This window comes from Callospermophilus lateralis, chromosome 1, assembly GCF_048772815.1.
Source record: "Callospermophilus lateralis isolate mCalLat2 chromosome 1, mCalLat2.hap1, whole genome shotgun sequence".
Classification (NCBI taxonomy): Eukaryota; Metazoa; Chordata; class Mammalia; order Rodentia; family Sciuridae; genus Callospermophilus; species Callospermophilus lateralis.
In genome coordinates, this window is record NC_135305.1 from 139,616,527 (window position 1) to 139,631,638 (window position 15,112).

Below are 15,112 nucleotides of genomic sequence, written 5' to 3' on the forward strand. Positions count from 1 at the left end.
TTTTATTTTTTAGACTGCTTTCACTGTGTTATTCAGGGTGACCTCAAACTCATGGGCTCAAATGATCCTTCCCAAGTAGCTTAGCCTTAGCCTCCCAAGCAGCTGGATATCTGGCTTTGGATACCTTTTAAATAATACCACATACACATTTCCTTGGTCTCCTGTAGACACTTTTCCTAAACTGTCTTTACTGGAATACCATTCTCGAAAAATGGAAAAAGAACATTTCTATTAGCAAATTAAGGTTGAGAAAGGCCACAAATTAAGAGTCTCAGTTAGATTTCACTTTCAAAACAGGACTCCTGATTACAAATCTACTCCTTGGCAGGTGTTATGGTTTGGATGTGAGGTGTCCCCTCAAAAGCTCATGTGTGAGACAATGCAAGAATGTTTGGAGGAGAAATGATTGGGTTGTGAGAGTCTTAACCCAATCCCCTGATAGGAATTAACTGAGTGGTAACTGAAAGGGGGTAGAATGTGGCAGGAAAAGGTGGGCTTTGGGACCAGTGGCTTTGGGGACCAATGACTTTGGGGGTATATATTTTGTATCGGGCAAGTGGAGTCTTTCTCTTTGCTGCTTGATCATCACGTGAGCTGCCTCCCTCTGCTACATTCTTCTGCCATGATGTTTGCCTTACTTCAAGCCCCAAGGAATGGAGCTGTCTGTCTACCAACTGAGACCTCCAAAACTGTAAGCCCCCAAATAACCTTTTTCTCTTCTATAGTTGTTCTGGTTGGCTCTTTTAGTCACAGCAGTGAAAAAAGCTGAATAAAACAACAGGTTCTCTATCTTCAGAATGGCAACTCCATCTTCCTGGATCATCAAGCCCAATGCCTCAGAAGCATCCTTGACGCTTCTTTTTCATTATTTATTCACAGATCCTGTATTCAAAATATTCTAGAGATCTACTCAATCCTCCCTGCCTGTGATGCCTGATTTAAGCCTTGCCATCTCCCTCCAAGGTCTACTGGCTTCCATCTTGGAGCCCTATAGTCTTTTTTCCACTCAGTTCTCTGTTGCAGCATCAGAGCTACAAGGTTGGATCTGAGGGATGTGATTAGTTGGTAGAAAGGCAGGCAAAACCTGAGTTTCTGTTCATTTAATCCAGCTCCAAGGTTCATCCCAGAGCTGGGGAAAGGATTTGAAGCCTGGATCCACCAGGGGGCGCTGAGTGATCAGCTCTGGAGGCTGAATGTCTAAGGATGTTCTTTGTTTCACCCCAGAAACTGTGCTGCTGACCTGGGAGAGCCCAGCATCTGAGCCTTCTCCCAAGACCTCCTGGTCAGGCCCTTAGGTAGACAGATCACCCCAATTTAGAGGAATACTCCCAGTGTGGATCATATCCACTGCCCCTCCACCCCCCCACCTTCAGCTACATTTTGACCAGTGGCCTTTTTTTTTTTCTCCTGGTTGTATACAAAGTATAGTCACACCATTTGTGTCTTTATATATGTACTTTAGGGTAATGATGTCCATCTCATTCCACCATCTTTTTCACCCCCTTGCCTCCTCTCTTCCCCTCCCTGTCTGATTCATTCTACTATCTTTCCTATTCCCATCCCCCTCCCTTCTGTCATTTCCCTTTGTCTAATCCAATGAACTTCTACTCTTCCCCCCTGCCATTATTGTGTGATAGCATCCACATATCAGAAGGAACGTTCTTTTTTTGGGATTGGCTTTTTTCATTAGCATGCTAGTCTCCAGTTCCATCCATTTACTGGCAAATCTCGTAATTGCCTTCTTCTTTATGGCTGAGGAATATGCCATAGTGTATATATACCACATTTATTTATCCATTCATCTGTTTAAAGGACACCTAGGCTGAATCCATAGCCTAGCTATTGCGAATTAAGCTGCTATAAACATTGATGTGGCTGCATCACAGTAGTATGATGATTTTAAGTCCTTTGGGCATAAACTGAGGAGTGGGATAAGTGGGTCAAATGGTAGTTCCATTCCAAGTTTTCTGAGGAATCTCCATACTGCTTTCTGGAGTGGTTGCACCAATTTGCAGTCCCACTACTGGCTTCTTTTTGTATGTGGGCAGCACCAATGCCCTGACACACTGTTGGAAAGCCATGACACCAGAAGGAACCTTCAGCAGATGGAGAGAATTTATCTCTTATACTCTTGATAATAACATGTAGAACAGCTACAATTATGAGCCTGAGTGTCTACATCAGAGAAGTTGTGAGGGATCAGAGGCTCTTTCCCTTACACTATAAATTATCAGTTTTTTTTCCCATCCTTGTTGACTGTGTGCCCAACTGGGAGCTGCAACTCACTGCTGCTGCCCCGTCTCTACAGGGAGGTATTATCTTGCATATTGTGCTATGGAAAAAAATCAAACTTCAAAATTCAAAATATGGTTTCTACTAAAAGCATATTTCTTTCATTTTAAAACTGTGGTGAAGTTAAAAAATTAAACCATCATAAATTGGGGATTGTCTGTGTAATTGAGGTTTGGGGAAGCATTTGAATTCTCAGCACTGGAAGGAATTCCAACAGTGTCACGTCCCCCATCTGTTTTTTTTTTTTTTCTGTTCCTCCTTTGCCTGGAGGTTTGCCCATTCAGGCTTCTGCCCAAATGCCCATGCAGGACAGGTTCTTGCCACCCAGATTCGGCTTCTCCATTCAGAAAGATGTTTGATCACAAGCCTTTCCTTTTCCCTTTCTTTTTTTTTTCTTCTCATCAGCAAGCCCTACTCCCTAAGACTTGACCCTCTCCTCATCCTGAAATAATACCATTTGTTTGCCACCCAGGGCAAGGACTTGGTATTATTTTTAGCTTTATCCTCTACCCTTGCAAAAGTACTCGTCAGGGCTGGAGATGTAGCTCAGTGGAGATAACTTGTCTAGCATGTGCAAATAGACAAACAAAAATAAAAACAGATGTACCTTGTCATTTGCAGGCATTTGGCAGGCACTTATTAAATAAATGAATAATGTGAAAACCATATTCCACTTGGAGGCCTTTGGAGATGAATGCTGGCACACAAAAACAGGGTGGGTACACAAGGACTGCCACTAATATGTCTCAAGCATAGTGTCTCTCTTACCCTGTATAGGATTCCTGTGAGGAAGTTACCAGGCATTATTAACAACCTGGGGTCAGGAAGCCAGGGAAGCGCTAAGCCTGCTACAAGATGGCTCATGAAAGGAGGAGTGCTTCCTCCTCCAGGCAGAACATTTACTGAGAACCTTTGTAAAAATGTGTCTTTCTTATCTATCTTTGGTTTGAAAGTGGGGGTTGCATGGATGGGGTCAGAACACCTAAGATGGGTCTTAAACAAGGACAGGATGTAGAAGGTAACAAGCAGGCTAGCAGAGCAGACTGACAATCCGTTCCTTTCCAGCTTACTGGGAACAGGCCATGTAGTCCTCTGGATGTTCTGTAAATCTTCTGCACTTGTGATCAAACACCTTTCTGAATGGAGAATCTGGATCTGGGTAGCAAGAATCTGTCCTGCATGGGCCATCATCCTCTGGCTTTCTCTGGCCCTGCATGTCCGTTTGATCTAGATTTTCCAGTGCAGCCTTTGCATGTATCTTGGCCATTTGTAGGTTTTCTGGCCTCCTCATTTTTCTATCTTTATCAGTCTTGACTACATTCTACACATGTGATGCTAGGGACCTGGGCCTATGGATCTCCAATCTCATTTCATGACCCTCACCCTCAGTCCTTTTGATCAAGCTCAGGTCTGTAGCTCAGCAATTGTGCTTTTCTGCTTTTTCCCCAGGGAGGCTTGCTCCATGTCTCTTCATTAGATGCAGGTCATGGCCCATATGTCTCCTTCCAGAGGTAACTTCTGTAACCTGCTTAGATAGTCACTCCTGGTTCCTCTCTGACTTTGCCCTATTGCAGGGACTTCCTTAAGGGTCATGGCCTTGATCTTAGTGTGAGTTGTGTCCTGGGCCTTCTGTATGCCCAGACTGAGAACAGCAGTGACACATGTGCTCCAGGAAGCCCAGTTAATTAGTTGTGTGTTCTGTGAATGCAAGAGTGCTTGTGTGAATTTCCTTCCAGTCTCCCAATGTCCCCTGAGGTTCTCAGATCTCCAGAAGGAGATGATGACCAGAAGATGGAGAAGTCAACTAAGGCCCCATTTCATTTTATCCAGAAGCAAAAGACAAGAAAGAAAAACAGAGGGAGTAGTCAGAAGAGTGACCCAAGTTAAGTGAGTTCCTGCTCAGGAAGGCCAAACTTCTGATATCTTTCCATCCCTGGAAGCTGATCATAAAGCCACCTTGATAACATGTGTGGACTGAATGAACATTTGAAGGAGTCTAGGCTTTGGACCGAGGAAGGGAGTGATGTAGAAGAGAAGAAAGCACTGGACAGTTCTTGTGGAAGTTTCCTTTATATTCCTTGCTAAAAACATGTGCCTGTCAGGAAGTTGTTGGCCCTGGATGTTTTTCCTGCTGCCCATTCTGATCACAGTCTCCATTCCCTCACTTGAGCTGCACCAGCCTCATGGGCAAGGGCTAGGGCAGTGGGGCCTCCATTGCATGTCGGCTCTCTGCACAGCCTGCAACAGATTCTGTATCTCAGCCTGCACCTGGTACATCTTGTCTTTGTTGACAGGACCCCAGGAGAGGCCATGCAGGTATGTGCAGCACTCAACTGGGATGGGGTAGAGCACCTGCTTCAACTCCATCAGCCCTGCTGTGTGTTCCAGCAGGCTCAGGAGGCTGGCTTGGGATATGGGATTGTCAGACAGGCCCAAGTAATGGAGCCAGGAGCAGTGGCGCAGGGCTGGCAGGATGGCACTGAGGTGGGCATCCTTTAGCTGGCAGTGGTTCAGGTTCAGGTGCTGGAGTGTCCCTGAGATCTTCTCTAGCAGGGTCTCTAAGGAACCAGGGACCATGTAGGAAAGGTTGTTGCCACTCAGATCCAACTTCTTCAGGCAGGTGACATGAAGGCTCTGGGATAAGTAGATGATGTCGGTGTTCAGAAGTGTGCAGGAACAAATCTCCAGAGCATGCAGTGGGGACTGCAGGCAGCTGAGGAGAGAAGGTGCAATAACTCAGGTGAGGGCCCAGTGCCTCCTCCCTGGGTATCTGCTTGCCCACAGAGGAGGCTAGCCCTAAGGCTACTTCCTCATCTGGGAAGACATTTACCAGGAGGTTTAGAATCATATGTCTTTTGATGTCCCAAGGCCTGGCTGTGTCTCAAAACATAACTATGAGGTCCCTCCACCAACCCCTTTATTATGGTTTGGATCTTAAGTGCCCTTCCCCCTCTAAAGCCCATATGCTAAAGGTTTGGGACCAGCCTGTGGACCCAAATGGAAGTGGTAGAACCTTTGGAATGGGGGAACAAGTGGAAGGAAATTAGGTCATTGGGGGCATGACCTTAAAGGGGATATTGGGGCCCTGGCTCATTCCCCTCTCTCTCTTTGCTTCTCAGCAGCTGAGGTGAGCAGGTTTGCTACCCCACATACTCTCTGCCATAATGGACTGCCTCACTACAGGCCCCAAAGTCATAGGAACAATACGTTGTAGACTGAAACATCCAAAACTGTGAACCAAAATAAATCTTTCCTTTAAGTTGATTATCAGATATTTTGTCACAACAGTGGAAAGCTAACATACTCTCCAACTCTTTCTTTTTGGTGAAATCGTGACCTACGTGTTACATGTGTCCAACATGACTGCTGAGAGGAGTGGTTTGGAAAGAGCTTCTTTGATGATTAGGAATTCATTGGATGGGCCATTAGTACTCTGGTTTGGGTCTGGGGAAGCTGCTACTCAGGCTCCTATTTAATGCCCCACTGGGAAGTTTTTAGAAAATTTTCATAGAATAAGACAATTTCCTTGCACAATTGCCCTGCAGGGCCCTGCATCTATCTGCATCTATCTCCTCTAGGAGCACATGCTCCAAGAGGAGAGCCCTGACCTGTGTTGTCTCTGGTCCTTTCCTCAAGGTCCAGTACAGCACTCAGTAGTGCCTAGAGAAGTTTGTTGAGTAGATAAACATATTGAATGAAAAATTAAAATATATAATTAATGTAGTAACAACTATTTAGGTTAATAAAGTAACTTGCCTTAAATTAAAAAAAACATTGTTAAACAAAATTCATAGGTAGTTGTTATTTGCACTGAGCTTCTGTAGTAGGCCCCAATAGATCAGATCAAACCAGAAGAATAAAGTCACTTAGTGTTATGTTTCCAAGTTGAATTTTGGAATAGGTCAGCTTTATAAATTATAAGAGATTCACAGCAACTAATCAGAAAGGATCTAATTTACCTGAGCCTGTATGATGAGGAAATCCTCCTCTTAACCCTATAAGGAAAGGAACATTGAAAGGATCTTTGTTTTCTTCAGTCCTTTTTTGCCTATACATCCAAACTCCTCTGCTTAGCTCACTGGAGACCTTATCTTATGGTATTCTATTTTATTCAATTCAAGAATCAATAATGTCTTTAAACTAGATTTATTGTATTTCTTTTTAGCAATATACATCTCTCCCCACTATTTCTGTCTTCCAAAGCAGATCCTAGTCATCAGCTGCATAGGAACACCCAGGTTCCCAGGTTGTGCCCAGTATTTCATGAGCACATGAGAATGGGCCCTATTTTCTGACTTGATCCCTGTCCTGGCTTGACTTGGAGGCCCCTGCCCACCTGTTCACCTGAGCACTTGATGTAGGTTGCCTGAGAGGTAGGAGTAGGAGAGGTGGAGCTTCTGGAGGTGGCCCAGCTTGCTGAGCTGTGAAAGAAAGTAGCTGGAGGACTGCTCACTCACTGGGGAGAAGGCCCAGTGGTAGTAGGCCAGTTTGAGGCTGCGCAGGTTGCAGATCTTCCCCAGCTGTGTTGCAAACAGCCTCTGCTCAGACAGTGCCCGGAACCAGTCAAACACCTCTAGCTCCTGCATGAAATCCAGCTCAAGTGTCTTCAAGATCCCTACCAGGCTGTTAAAGGGCATTTCCTCAATATGCAGCTTCCTACAGCAGAGGCGCAGGGACCCACCGCTCTGTTCCACTTTTGTCAGGAGGCCTGAAAGGAATGGATCAAACTTGAAGGGGACTCTCAGGAAAAGATCGATGTGTAATTCCACAGGTTCCCACAGCTTTTTTGGTCCTCTTCTTGTGTCCTCTTCTGGATTGCTCTTAACCATGGCCTGGGGCATTGGTGCCTTGACTGTTGATGGTAACCAAAATGGGAACATGGCCAAGGCCTCAGAAACCTTTTTACTCTGGACCTGATCAAAGTCCAGAGTCAAATCCAGCACCCTCAGTTCTGACCTCCTGTAGGGAAGAGAGTGGTGGGATGAGAGGCTGATATCTGGGGGAACACAACTGGGCTCAGGTAAGATAAGCAGCAGCATGTTGGGCCACTCTTAGAACCCAGCATGAGCCCACCCAGCCTCCCTTCTCATATGAGCTTTTCCTTGGACTCCTTCTCAGTCTCCATTCTTCATACAACCTGTACCATAATCCCTAGAAGACTGAAAATCCCACTTCTTAATGCCCTTCAATAATATCATCAACCACTTAACCCAGAAACCCATAGATGGCCCATTTGCACCCTCAGCCATATTTAATGCTCCTCTGTTCTGGGTCCCAGATCACTTCCTCTCTAACTCTGTGCCCAAGCATTGGGCCCAGCATCCCCCTTACCTGGGATAGGCCCCGTGAGCAGGGAAGTCCTCCAGCCCATCCAGCACAGCTTGCAAGCTATCTTGTTTGGGCCACTGTACTATCAGAGAGCCCAGTCGGAGAAAGGGGAAGGGCCAGGCCTGCACCAGGGCCTTTAGAGCCTTCTCATGCCCCTTGGCAAATGCAGCAGTGAGCAGTGGTGGGAAGAGGTTGACAGTGAACTCTTCCAAGGCAGATATAGCAGAGGCCTCATTGCTTAGCAGGCTGTAGGCTGCGAGTTCCAAGAGCTTGGGTAGGGATGGATTGCTCATCTCTGTGAACCTGATGCAGAGTAAAGTAGAAATCCTCAGAAGACCTTTAGCTCAACATACTTCCAGATCAGCACAAAAGATATAAGCCTTTCACATCCATCACAGGTTCAAACACCATTTCCATCTTCCATTCATGACACAAACCTTGCAAATATGAGACTCCAGAGACCCTCAGACTCTGGGAACATGGAGCCCAGAAACTCAGGGTTTTAGATCAATTCTTTGATAGACTTCAGAGGCTTTGAATTGGTCCTAACTTTCCTTCTTTGCCTTCACCAGCAAGATTACCATGAGCATTTACTAAGGACATAGTCCCTAATTCCTTATCAACTTTCCAAAATGAAGTATGACTAGTCATTACTTCCACTTTTACCAAGCCACCAATATTTCTGGTCTCTGCTAGTATAGTGGCCTTCTAACTTGTCTTCCTGTTTCTAGCCTGATGCCCACTATGGTCTGTTAGATATGTCTGTCCTTGGCTGAAAACTCTCCAATGGCTTCCCTTTTCACTCTGTATAAAACTTATCTTTTGTTACTGAACTTCTAGAATCTAGCACTTCTAGAATCTCTTAGCACTCCAGGGCTCAACTCCTGTCACCCTCTCCAGTATTTACTCTGCAACAGAAACCAATACTGACTTCCATGCCTCTTCTCCAACTCAGAGGAGAAGAGGCCCTTGACTCAGGGCCTTTGCATTTACTCCTCTCTCTGATTTTTTTCTTAGAGAAATCTTCCACATATATTCATCACTGGCTTCCTCACTTTATTCAAGTCTCTGTTAAAATTTCACCTTGTCAGGGCTGGGGCTGGAGCTCAGTGATAGAATGCTTCGCATGTGTGAGGTACTGGGTTTGATCCTCAGCACCACATAAAAATAAAGAAAGATAATGTGTCCATCTACAACTAAAAAATATTTTTAAAAAATTTCACTTTGTCCCTGATCACTCATGCAGAATAGCACTCCCATCCCTTAATTATGTTTTTATTCTAACTTGGTCTCAAGTACTTATACTATAATTTCCTTATATTTCTGCCCTTTTCTCACACATACATTCATGTGGGCATGTGAATGCACACAGTTTCTTATTGTCTGTTTCTGCTCTGCTTAATGGCAAGTGCCATGTAAAAAGAGCCATGTCTGCTTTTATCATTACTGTAGCATAGTTATGAATAGTGACTGACATATAGTACACAACCCAAGGCATATTTTAAATGCACTTAAAAGCAAGTTGAAGCACACAATATAACTCACCACATCTCACTGAATGATTTTAGGGTGATATGGAACAGAGATTTTCTTTTTCAATCTCAAAGCATCAGTTCACAGTTAATTATGGATTCTTTCAACTGTCCAAAGCAAACCCCTTATTCCTGCCCGGTGAAATACAAGGAATCATAGTCCCATCCCATCACCCTCTGTGGGCCACCCAGGCTACAGAGCAGAGCTTGGTACATTGATGGAGGATGTTCTAGACTTGTGCTGTCCAATATGGGAGCCACAAGCCACATGTGATTACTGAGCACTTGAAATTTGACTAGTATGACTGAGGAACTGACTTCTACATCTTATTAAATTTCAAATAATTTGAATAGCTGCATGTAGACAGATGCTTCAGTTTTGGACAGCTGAAGTCTAGAATCTATGGAAGTCAGAGACAAGAAACACTTATTCACATTTTCCCAAGCTATGAAATCCCATTCCAATGGGGTTATTATAGCCTTGGTAACACAACTGACCAAGGCCAATATAAGAAAGGACAACTATTGCCTGATTTCACTTGTTGAAGCTATATGCAAAAATCCAAAATAGTAAAGTACTAGGCAAATGAAATCTATAAATATCAATAAAAAGGCAATCAAACACAACAAGTACAACTAATACCAGAAATTCAAGAATGGTGAACATTAGGATTATTATTTATTAATGTAATTGTGTCAATGGATTCAGGAAAATCAAAGAAGGAAGAGAATGGAAGTTCTTAAATATTTAGTAATGACGTTTTGTAAACATTGCCTTTAAAATCAGAAATAAGATAAAGATTGTGTGGCCACCATGAGAATGCACCCTGCACCTCCAACTTGGGTATTGTAGCTCTTAGAGCCCAGGCCACCCATTCCATGTGCTGTCCCTACCAATGACTAACTGACAGATCAATTCCTAGAAAATTCCACTCTTCTAATGATCATCACTTTTGGCTTGAGGACTCTGAAGCCTTTGTTGAATCTTCCAGAGTGCTTCCTTCCACCCAGCCTCCTCTCTTGCTCTGCTTCACCCGACAGCAATGCATTTGTGCCAACTCTTCACACCTTCCCCAATTCCTCCACATTTCCCCTAGTAAAATCCTTGCAATCGTCTTGGTGTCTGCTTCTAACAGGCTCTTGATACATTTTCAGGATATGCTACCGCCAAATATGGAAACTTGGTATATTGAATTATTTTAAGATGAATTTTAATAAACAGCATGTGCAGCAAGGATTTTCTAACCTTCTCCTGTAGCAGGTCATAACACCTGCATGGGAGGAACATTTTCTATATCTGGAAGAAAGGAATACCCTTATTTCTGAAGGTATAGGACCACCAAGAGAAATATGAACACATAAGCCTTGTTCTTTCCTTCAGTTTGTTACACTTATACTTCCTCTGTCCTATCATATTTCTTTTTTTTAAATTTATTTTTGTTGTTGATAGACCTTTATTTTATTTATTTATATGTGGTGCTGAGAATCGAACCCAGCACCTCACACATGCCAGGCAAGTGTGCTACACTGAGTCACAACCCCAGCCCCTGTCCTATCATATTTCTATAGATGCTCTACTCTTCATCAAACCTAGCATAAAAACACTGAGCTTTAACCACTTTCTTGGATCTTCATTTCATTTCCTTATCAAGGTCCCTGTGTCATATAAAACCTACATTAAATAAATTTGTAATGCCTTTTCTTTGTTAATATCTCTCTCTCTCTCTCTCTCTCTCTCTCTCTCTCTCTCTCTCTCTTTGCTTTAGGGGGCTCATCCAATGAATCCAAGATATGGGGGGAAGGAAAAATATTTTTCTTCTCTTACAACATGGAATAACTCAGGTGTTATTGCTGCTTTTGTTCAACATTGTAATGGTGGTCCTTTAAATACACATTTGCAAGAAAATAGATCAAGTAAGCACTGGAAAAGAAAAAAACCACAACTGCCAATATGTACAGATCATGTGACAACATAGGAAATCTAAGCTATCATAGACAAACCAATGGAATAATGAGTTCATCAAGATTGCTAATCATAAGACCAATATACAAACATCAATGGTGCTCCTATATACTAGTGACCTACTGGCCACAATTACACTAGATTTAAAAAAATATATATTTTTTCTTCTGGTTGGACACAATATCTTTTTTATTTATTTTTATGTGGTGCTGAGGATCAAACCCAGGTCTTCACATGTGCTAGGCGAGCGCTCTACCACTGAGCTACAACTAGAATGTTCTTAAAGATAAATCTAACCAAAAAAGGTCACCAAGATGTCTAAGAATTTTAAAAAAGGTCACCATAACATATAACAGAATAAAGAATATAACTTGAGGGCTGGGGTTGTGGCTCAGTGAGCTTTAACCCTTTAGCGCTTGCCTAGCATATGTGAGGCACTGGGTTCAATCCTCAGCACCCATAAAAATAAAAGGTATTGTGTCCACCTACAACTAAAAAATAAATGTAAAAAAGTTAAAAAAAAGAACATAACTTGACAACCACTGAAACTGACATTTAATTTGCCCAGAAATGTTAGAATAACCGAACTACAACAGATGATAAAATAACAAAAGTTCATTATTAGGGAAATTAAAAATAAAATCTCCTGCCAATCCAGTACAGTCTCTCAAAAAATGTTATCAGGATTGAAACCATTTTGTTGTTGAATAAATATTAAAACAGGTTGTGATGTATACCACAGGCAATCCACTAAGAATATTGCAAGGATAGAAAAGAATCTCATCCTTTTAGGTAGGTAGATACAAACTATTACATATAAATTAATTGTCTTTCTCCAAATGAAAAAAAAAAAGAAGTTTCTCTTTTGAATACCAGTAAGTTACAACTCAGAGATAAGCGCTTGGACTAAACTACAGAGGTAGAGAGACAGGATCCCATCTTCCTCTATGTTCACATTTCATAGAGGTGGCTTTAAGAGATACTTCTGGAATGTAAAACTGGAAAGAGGCTTACCTAACTTAAAAAAAATACATACATTTGGAAGAGACAGAAAGGATTTAGGATCCACAAGTTTCTGAAGGAAATATTGAAAGAAAATATTGAAAGAAAATATTCCCTTTTGGCACCAGGGAAAATTTAAAAGATAGAATTTTTTAGATTTATATTTATCTTTAAACACATATCAAGATGTATGAAAGCAAACAAAGCGAAGCAGTTTTTTCTTAAAGAGAGAGAGAGAGAGAGAGAGAGAGAGAGAGAGAATCTTTTTAATATTTATTTTTTAGTTTTCAGTGGACACAAAATCTTTATTTTATTTTTATGTGGTGCTGAGGATTGAACCCAGCACCCCACGCATGCCAGGTGAGCGCGCTAGCGCTTGAGCCACATCCCCAGCCCCACAAAGCAGTTTTTTAAATTTAAATTTTTAAATTTTTTAAATTGGTGCATTATAATTATACATAGTAGTGGGACTCATTATGCCATATTGATACATGCACAAATAATAATTTGATCAATCTCATTCCCCAGTATTTTCCTCTCCTCCTTCCTACCCTGATCTACTTGCACTACTGATCTCCCTTCTATTATTATTAAGTAATGAACTATAATTATACATATATGTGGGATTCACTGTGTATATTCACACATGGACATAGAATAATTTGGTAGATTTTGTTCCCCAATTCTTCCCCATGCTCTCCCTTTCTTCCCTCTTGATTCCCTTCCTTTACTCTATTGTTCTCTCTCTCTCTTTTTAAATTTCCTTTCCCCCCTCTGGCTTCACACATGAGATAAAATAATTGATCTTTGACTTTCTGATTTTGGTAAAGTAAAGTTTTAATAAAAAATAAATCAGATTCTTTTCATTACTAAAGAATATTAAAAAATGCTACAATGCAGTTAGAAAGAAGAACAAAGTTGCCAGGCATGATAGTGCACACCTATAACCCCAGCTGCTTGGGAGAATGAGGCAGGAGAAATGCAAGTTCAAAGCTAGCCTCAGGAACTTAGTGAGGCCCTAAGCAACTTAGTGAGACTCTGTTTCAAAATAAGAAATGAAAAAGGGCTGGGGATGTGGCTCCATGAAGACAAGACATCATTCTGAGTGAGGACAAAATAAATGAAGTGAGATCAGAAAAGCAGTAGGTATAGAAATGAATTCCAGAATCATTTTATAGGGGAAAAGTAGGTAAGTATACGGCAGTGAAACAGACTGAATTTGGCTTCTCCACTTCTGCCTCCGTCAATTAAGAGCAAATTCCTTCTGCTGAGAATGGGACTGAAGGGCTACAATCCACTCTGACAGGCACCAGAGAAACTAAGAGTGAAGACTCAGCCTAAAGTGGGTGAACTAAATCTGCTTACGTGTGCTTCTTGCCTTTTGTCTCACTTCACTGCCTCTTCTCCTTTAAAAACCTCTGCTCACCTTCAAAGGTTTCAAAGACAGAACTTTTGAAACTTTTGATAGAAGTGTCTTCTATCTTCTTTCATAGCTGACTTTGAATAAAACCTAACAAATATTTCTCTCTCTCTCTCTCTCTCTCTCTCTCTCTCTCTTTCTCTCTCTCTCTGTGTGTATGTGTGTGTGTGTGTGTGTGTGTGTGTGTTTTGGTGCTGGAGATTGAACCCAGAGCTTCATTCATGGAAGGCAAGCACTCTACCACCAAGCCATATCCCCAGCCCTAATGGAGTATTTCTGGAGCAACGAGTGTTGTCCTCTAGCCTCTTGCTCTTTGCACTGTTATTGGTTACAGCAGTAGAAAAGAAAAGTGGGAAAACACAACTAATAAAAATTAGAAGAGTTGAGTGTGGTGACACACATGCCTAAAATCCCAGCCACTCTGGAAGCTGAGGCAAGAGAATAGCAAGTTCAAGGCCAGCCTGGGAAAATAAGACTGATCCTGTCTCAAAAAAAAAAAAAAATAATAAAAAAGGGCTGAGGATGTAGCTCAGACTTGTTTGGCTTCCATCCCCAGTACCTCAACAAAACAAAACAAGAAAAAAGTAAAAAGAAAAAAAATTACAATTATGGATACACACATACATGACAACAGAATCCACACCCATGGATATGGGAGCTGTGTTGTGGGGTATTCTTGACAACATTGAAATTAGGAACAAGCATGCCTACTTTTTGACAACATTGAACTGTCAACATCAAGGAAACTTGAAGCCAGTACAATAGTCATAACAATCAAAGTCCCTATAGCAATAAAAAGAGCAAATGATTATGTGTAGGAAAATGTGTAGGATTAGTGTAGGAAAAATGTGTTTCAATGGTGTGTTGGGCTTAGAATGTGACCCTAAAACATAATGCCTTTGGAGGTCTCTCTGACTTTACCTCTCCCTTTTGTGCAAGAGCAGGCCATGAAAGAATTCTCTGACCTATCTCTCCTGAAACTTGGTCATTGGACTTTCATGTGAGAGGTGACCTTCTATTTACAGGAATACTACACAGAGGCCAAGATGAATATGAACAGATTTTGACAAGTTCAAGTTCCCACCAGTTTATTCTCATTAGGTCATAACTCGTGTGTGTGTGTGTGTGTGTGTGTGTGTGTGTGTGTGCTTGTCTGTATATGGGGAGTACTAGGGAATGAACCAGGGGTGCTTTACCATTGAACTACATCCCCAGCCTATTTTTCAATTTTATATTGAAAGAGAGTCTTACTATTGTTGCCTTGGGTGTCCTGCCTTAGTCTCCTGAGTAGTAGGATTTCAGGAGTGCACCATCATTCCTGACTTAAGTTATAGTCTTTTTATTCAGTCATATTTCTCATAACCATGTGTCCTTTATTTAAACTAAAGATAAAAATACACAGTTCTTTGGGTCTTAATTTCTGAAGATTTCCATGTCATGTGAGTTTTTTTTCAGTACTGGGGGAATTGAATTCAGGGGCTCTCTACCACTGAATTACATCCCATCCCTTCTTATTGTATTTTAAAAATTTTGACACAAGGTCTCCCTAAGTTGTGCAGGCTGGCCTTGAACTGG

At 41.9% G+C, this 15,112-nt stretch overlaps 1 protein-coding gene across 1 annotated transcript; it reads right to left on the minus strand.

Annotated features, from left to right (window-relative positions):
• Window positions 1–4,473: 4,473 nt before the first annotated feature.
• LOC143398961 (melanoma antigen preferentially expressed in tumors-like) lies at window positions 4,474–7,913 on the minus strand. Its single transcript, XM_076855660.1, has 3 exons — window positions 7,624–7,913; window positions 6,637–7,251; window positions 4,474–5,005 (listed from the first exon to the last, which is right to left on the minus strand). The coding sequence occupies exons 1-3, from the start codon at window positions 7,911–7,913 to the stop codon at window positions 4,474–4,476; spliced, it is 1,437 nt and encodes a 478-aa protein (XP_076711775.1).
• Between the last annotated feature and the right edge of the window lie 7,199 nt (window positions 7,914–15,112).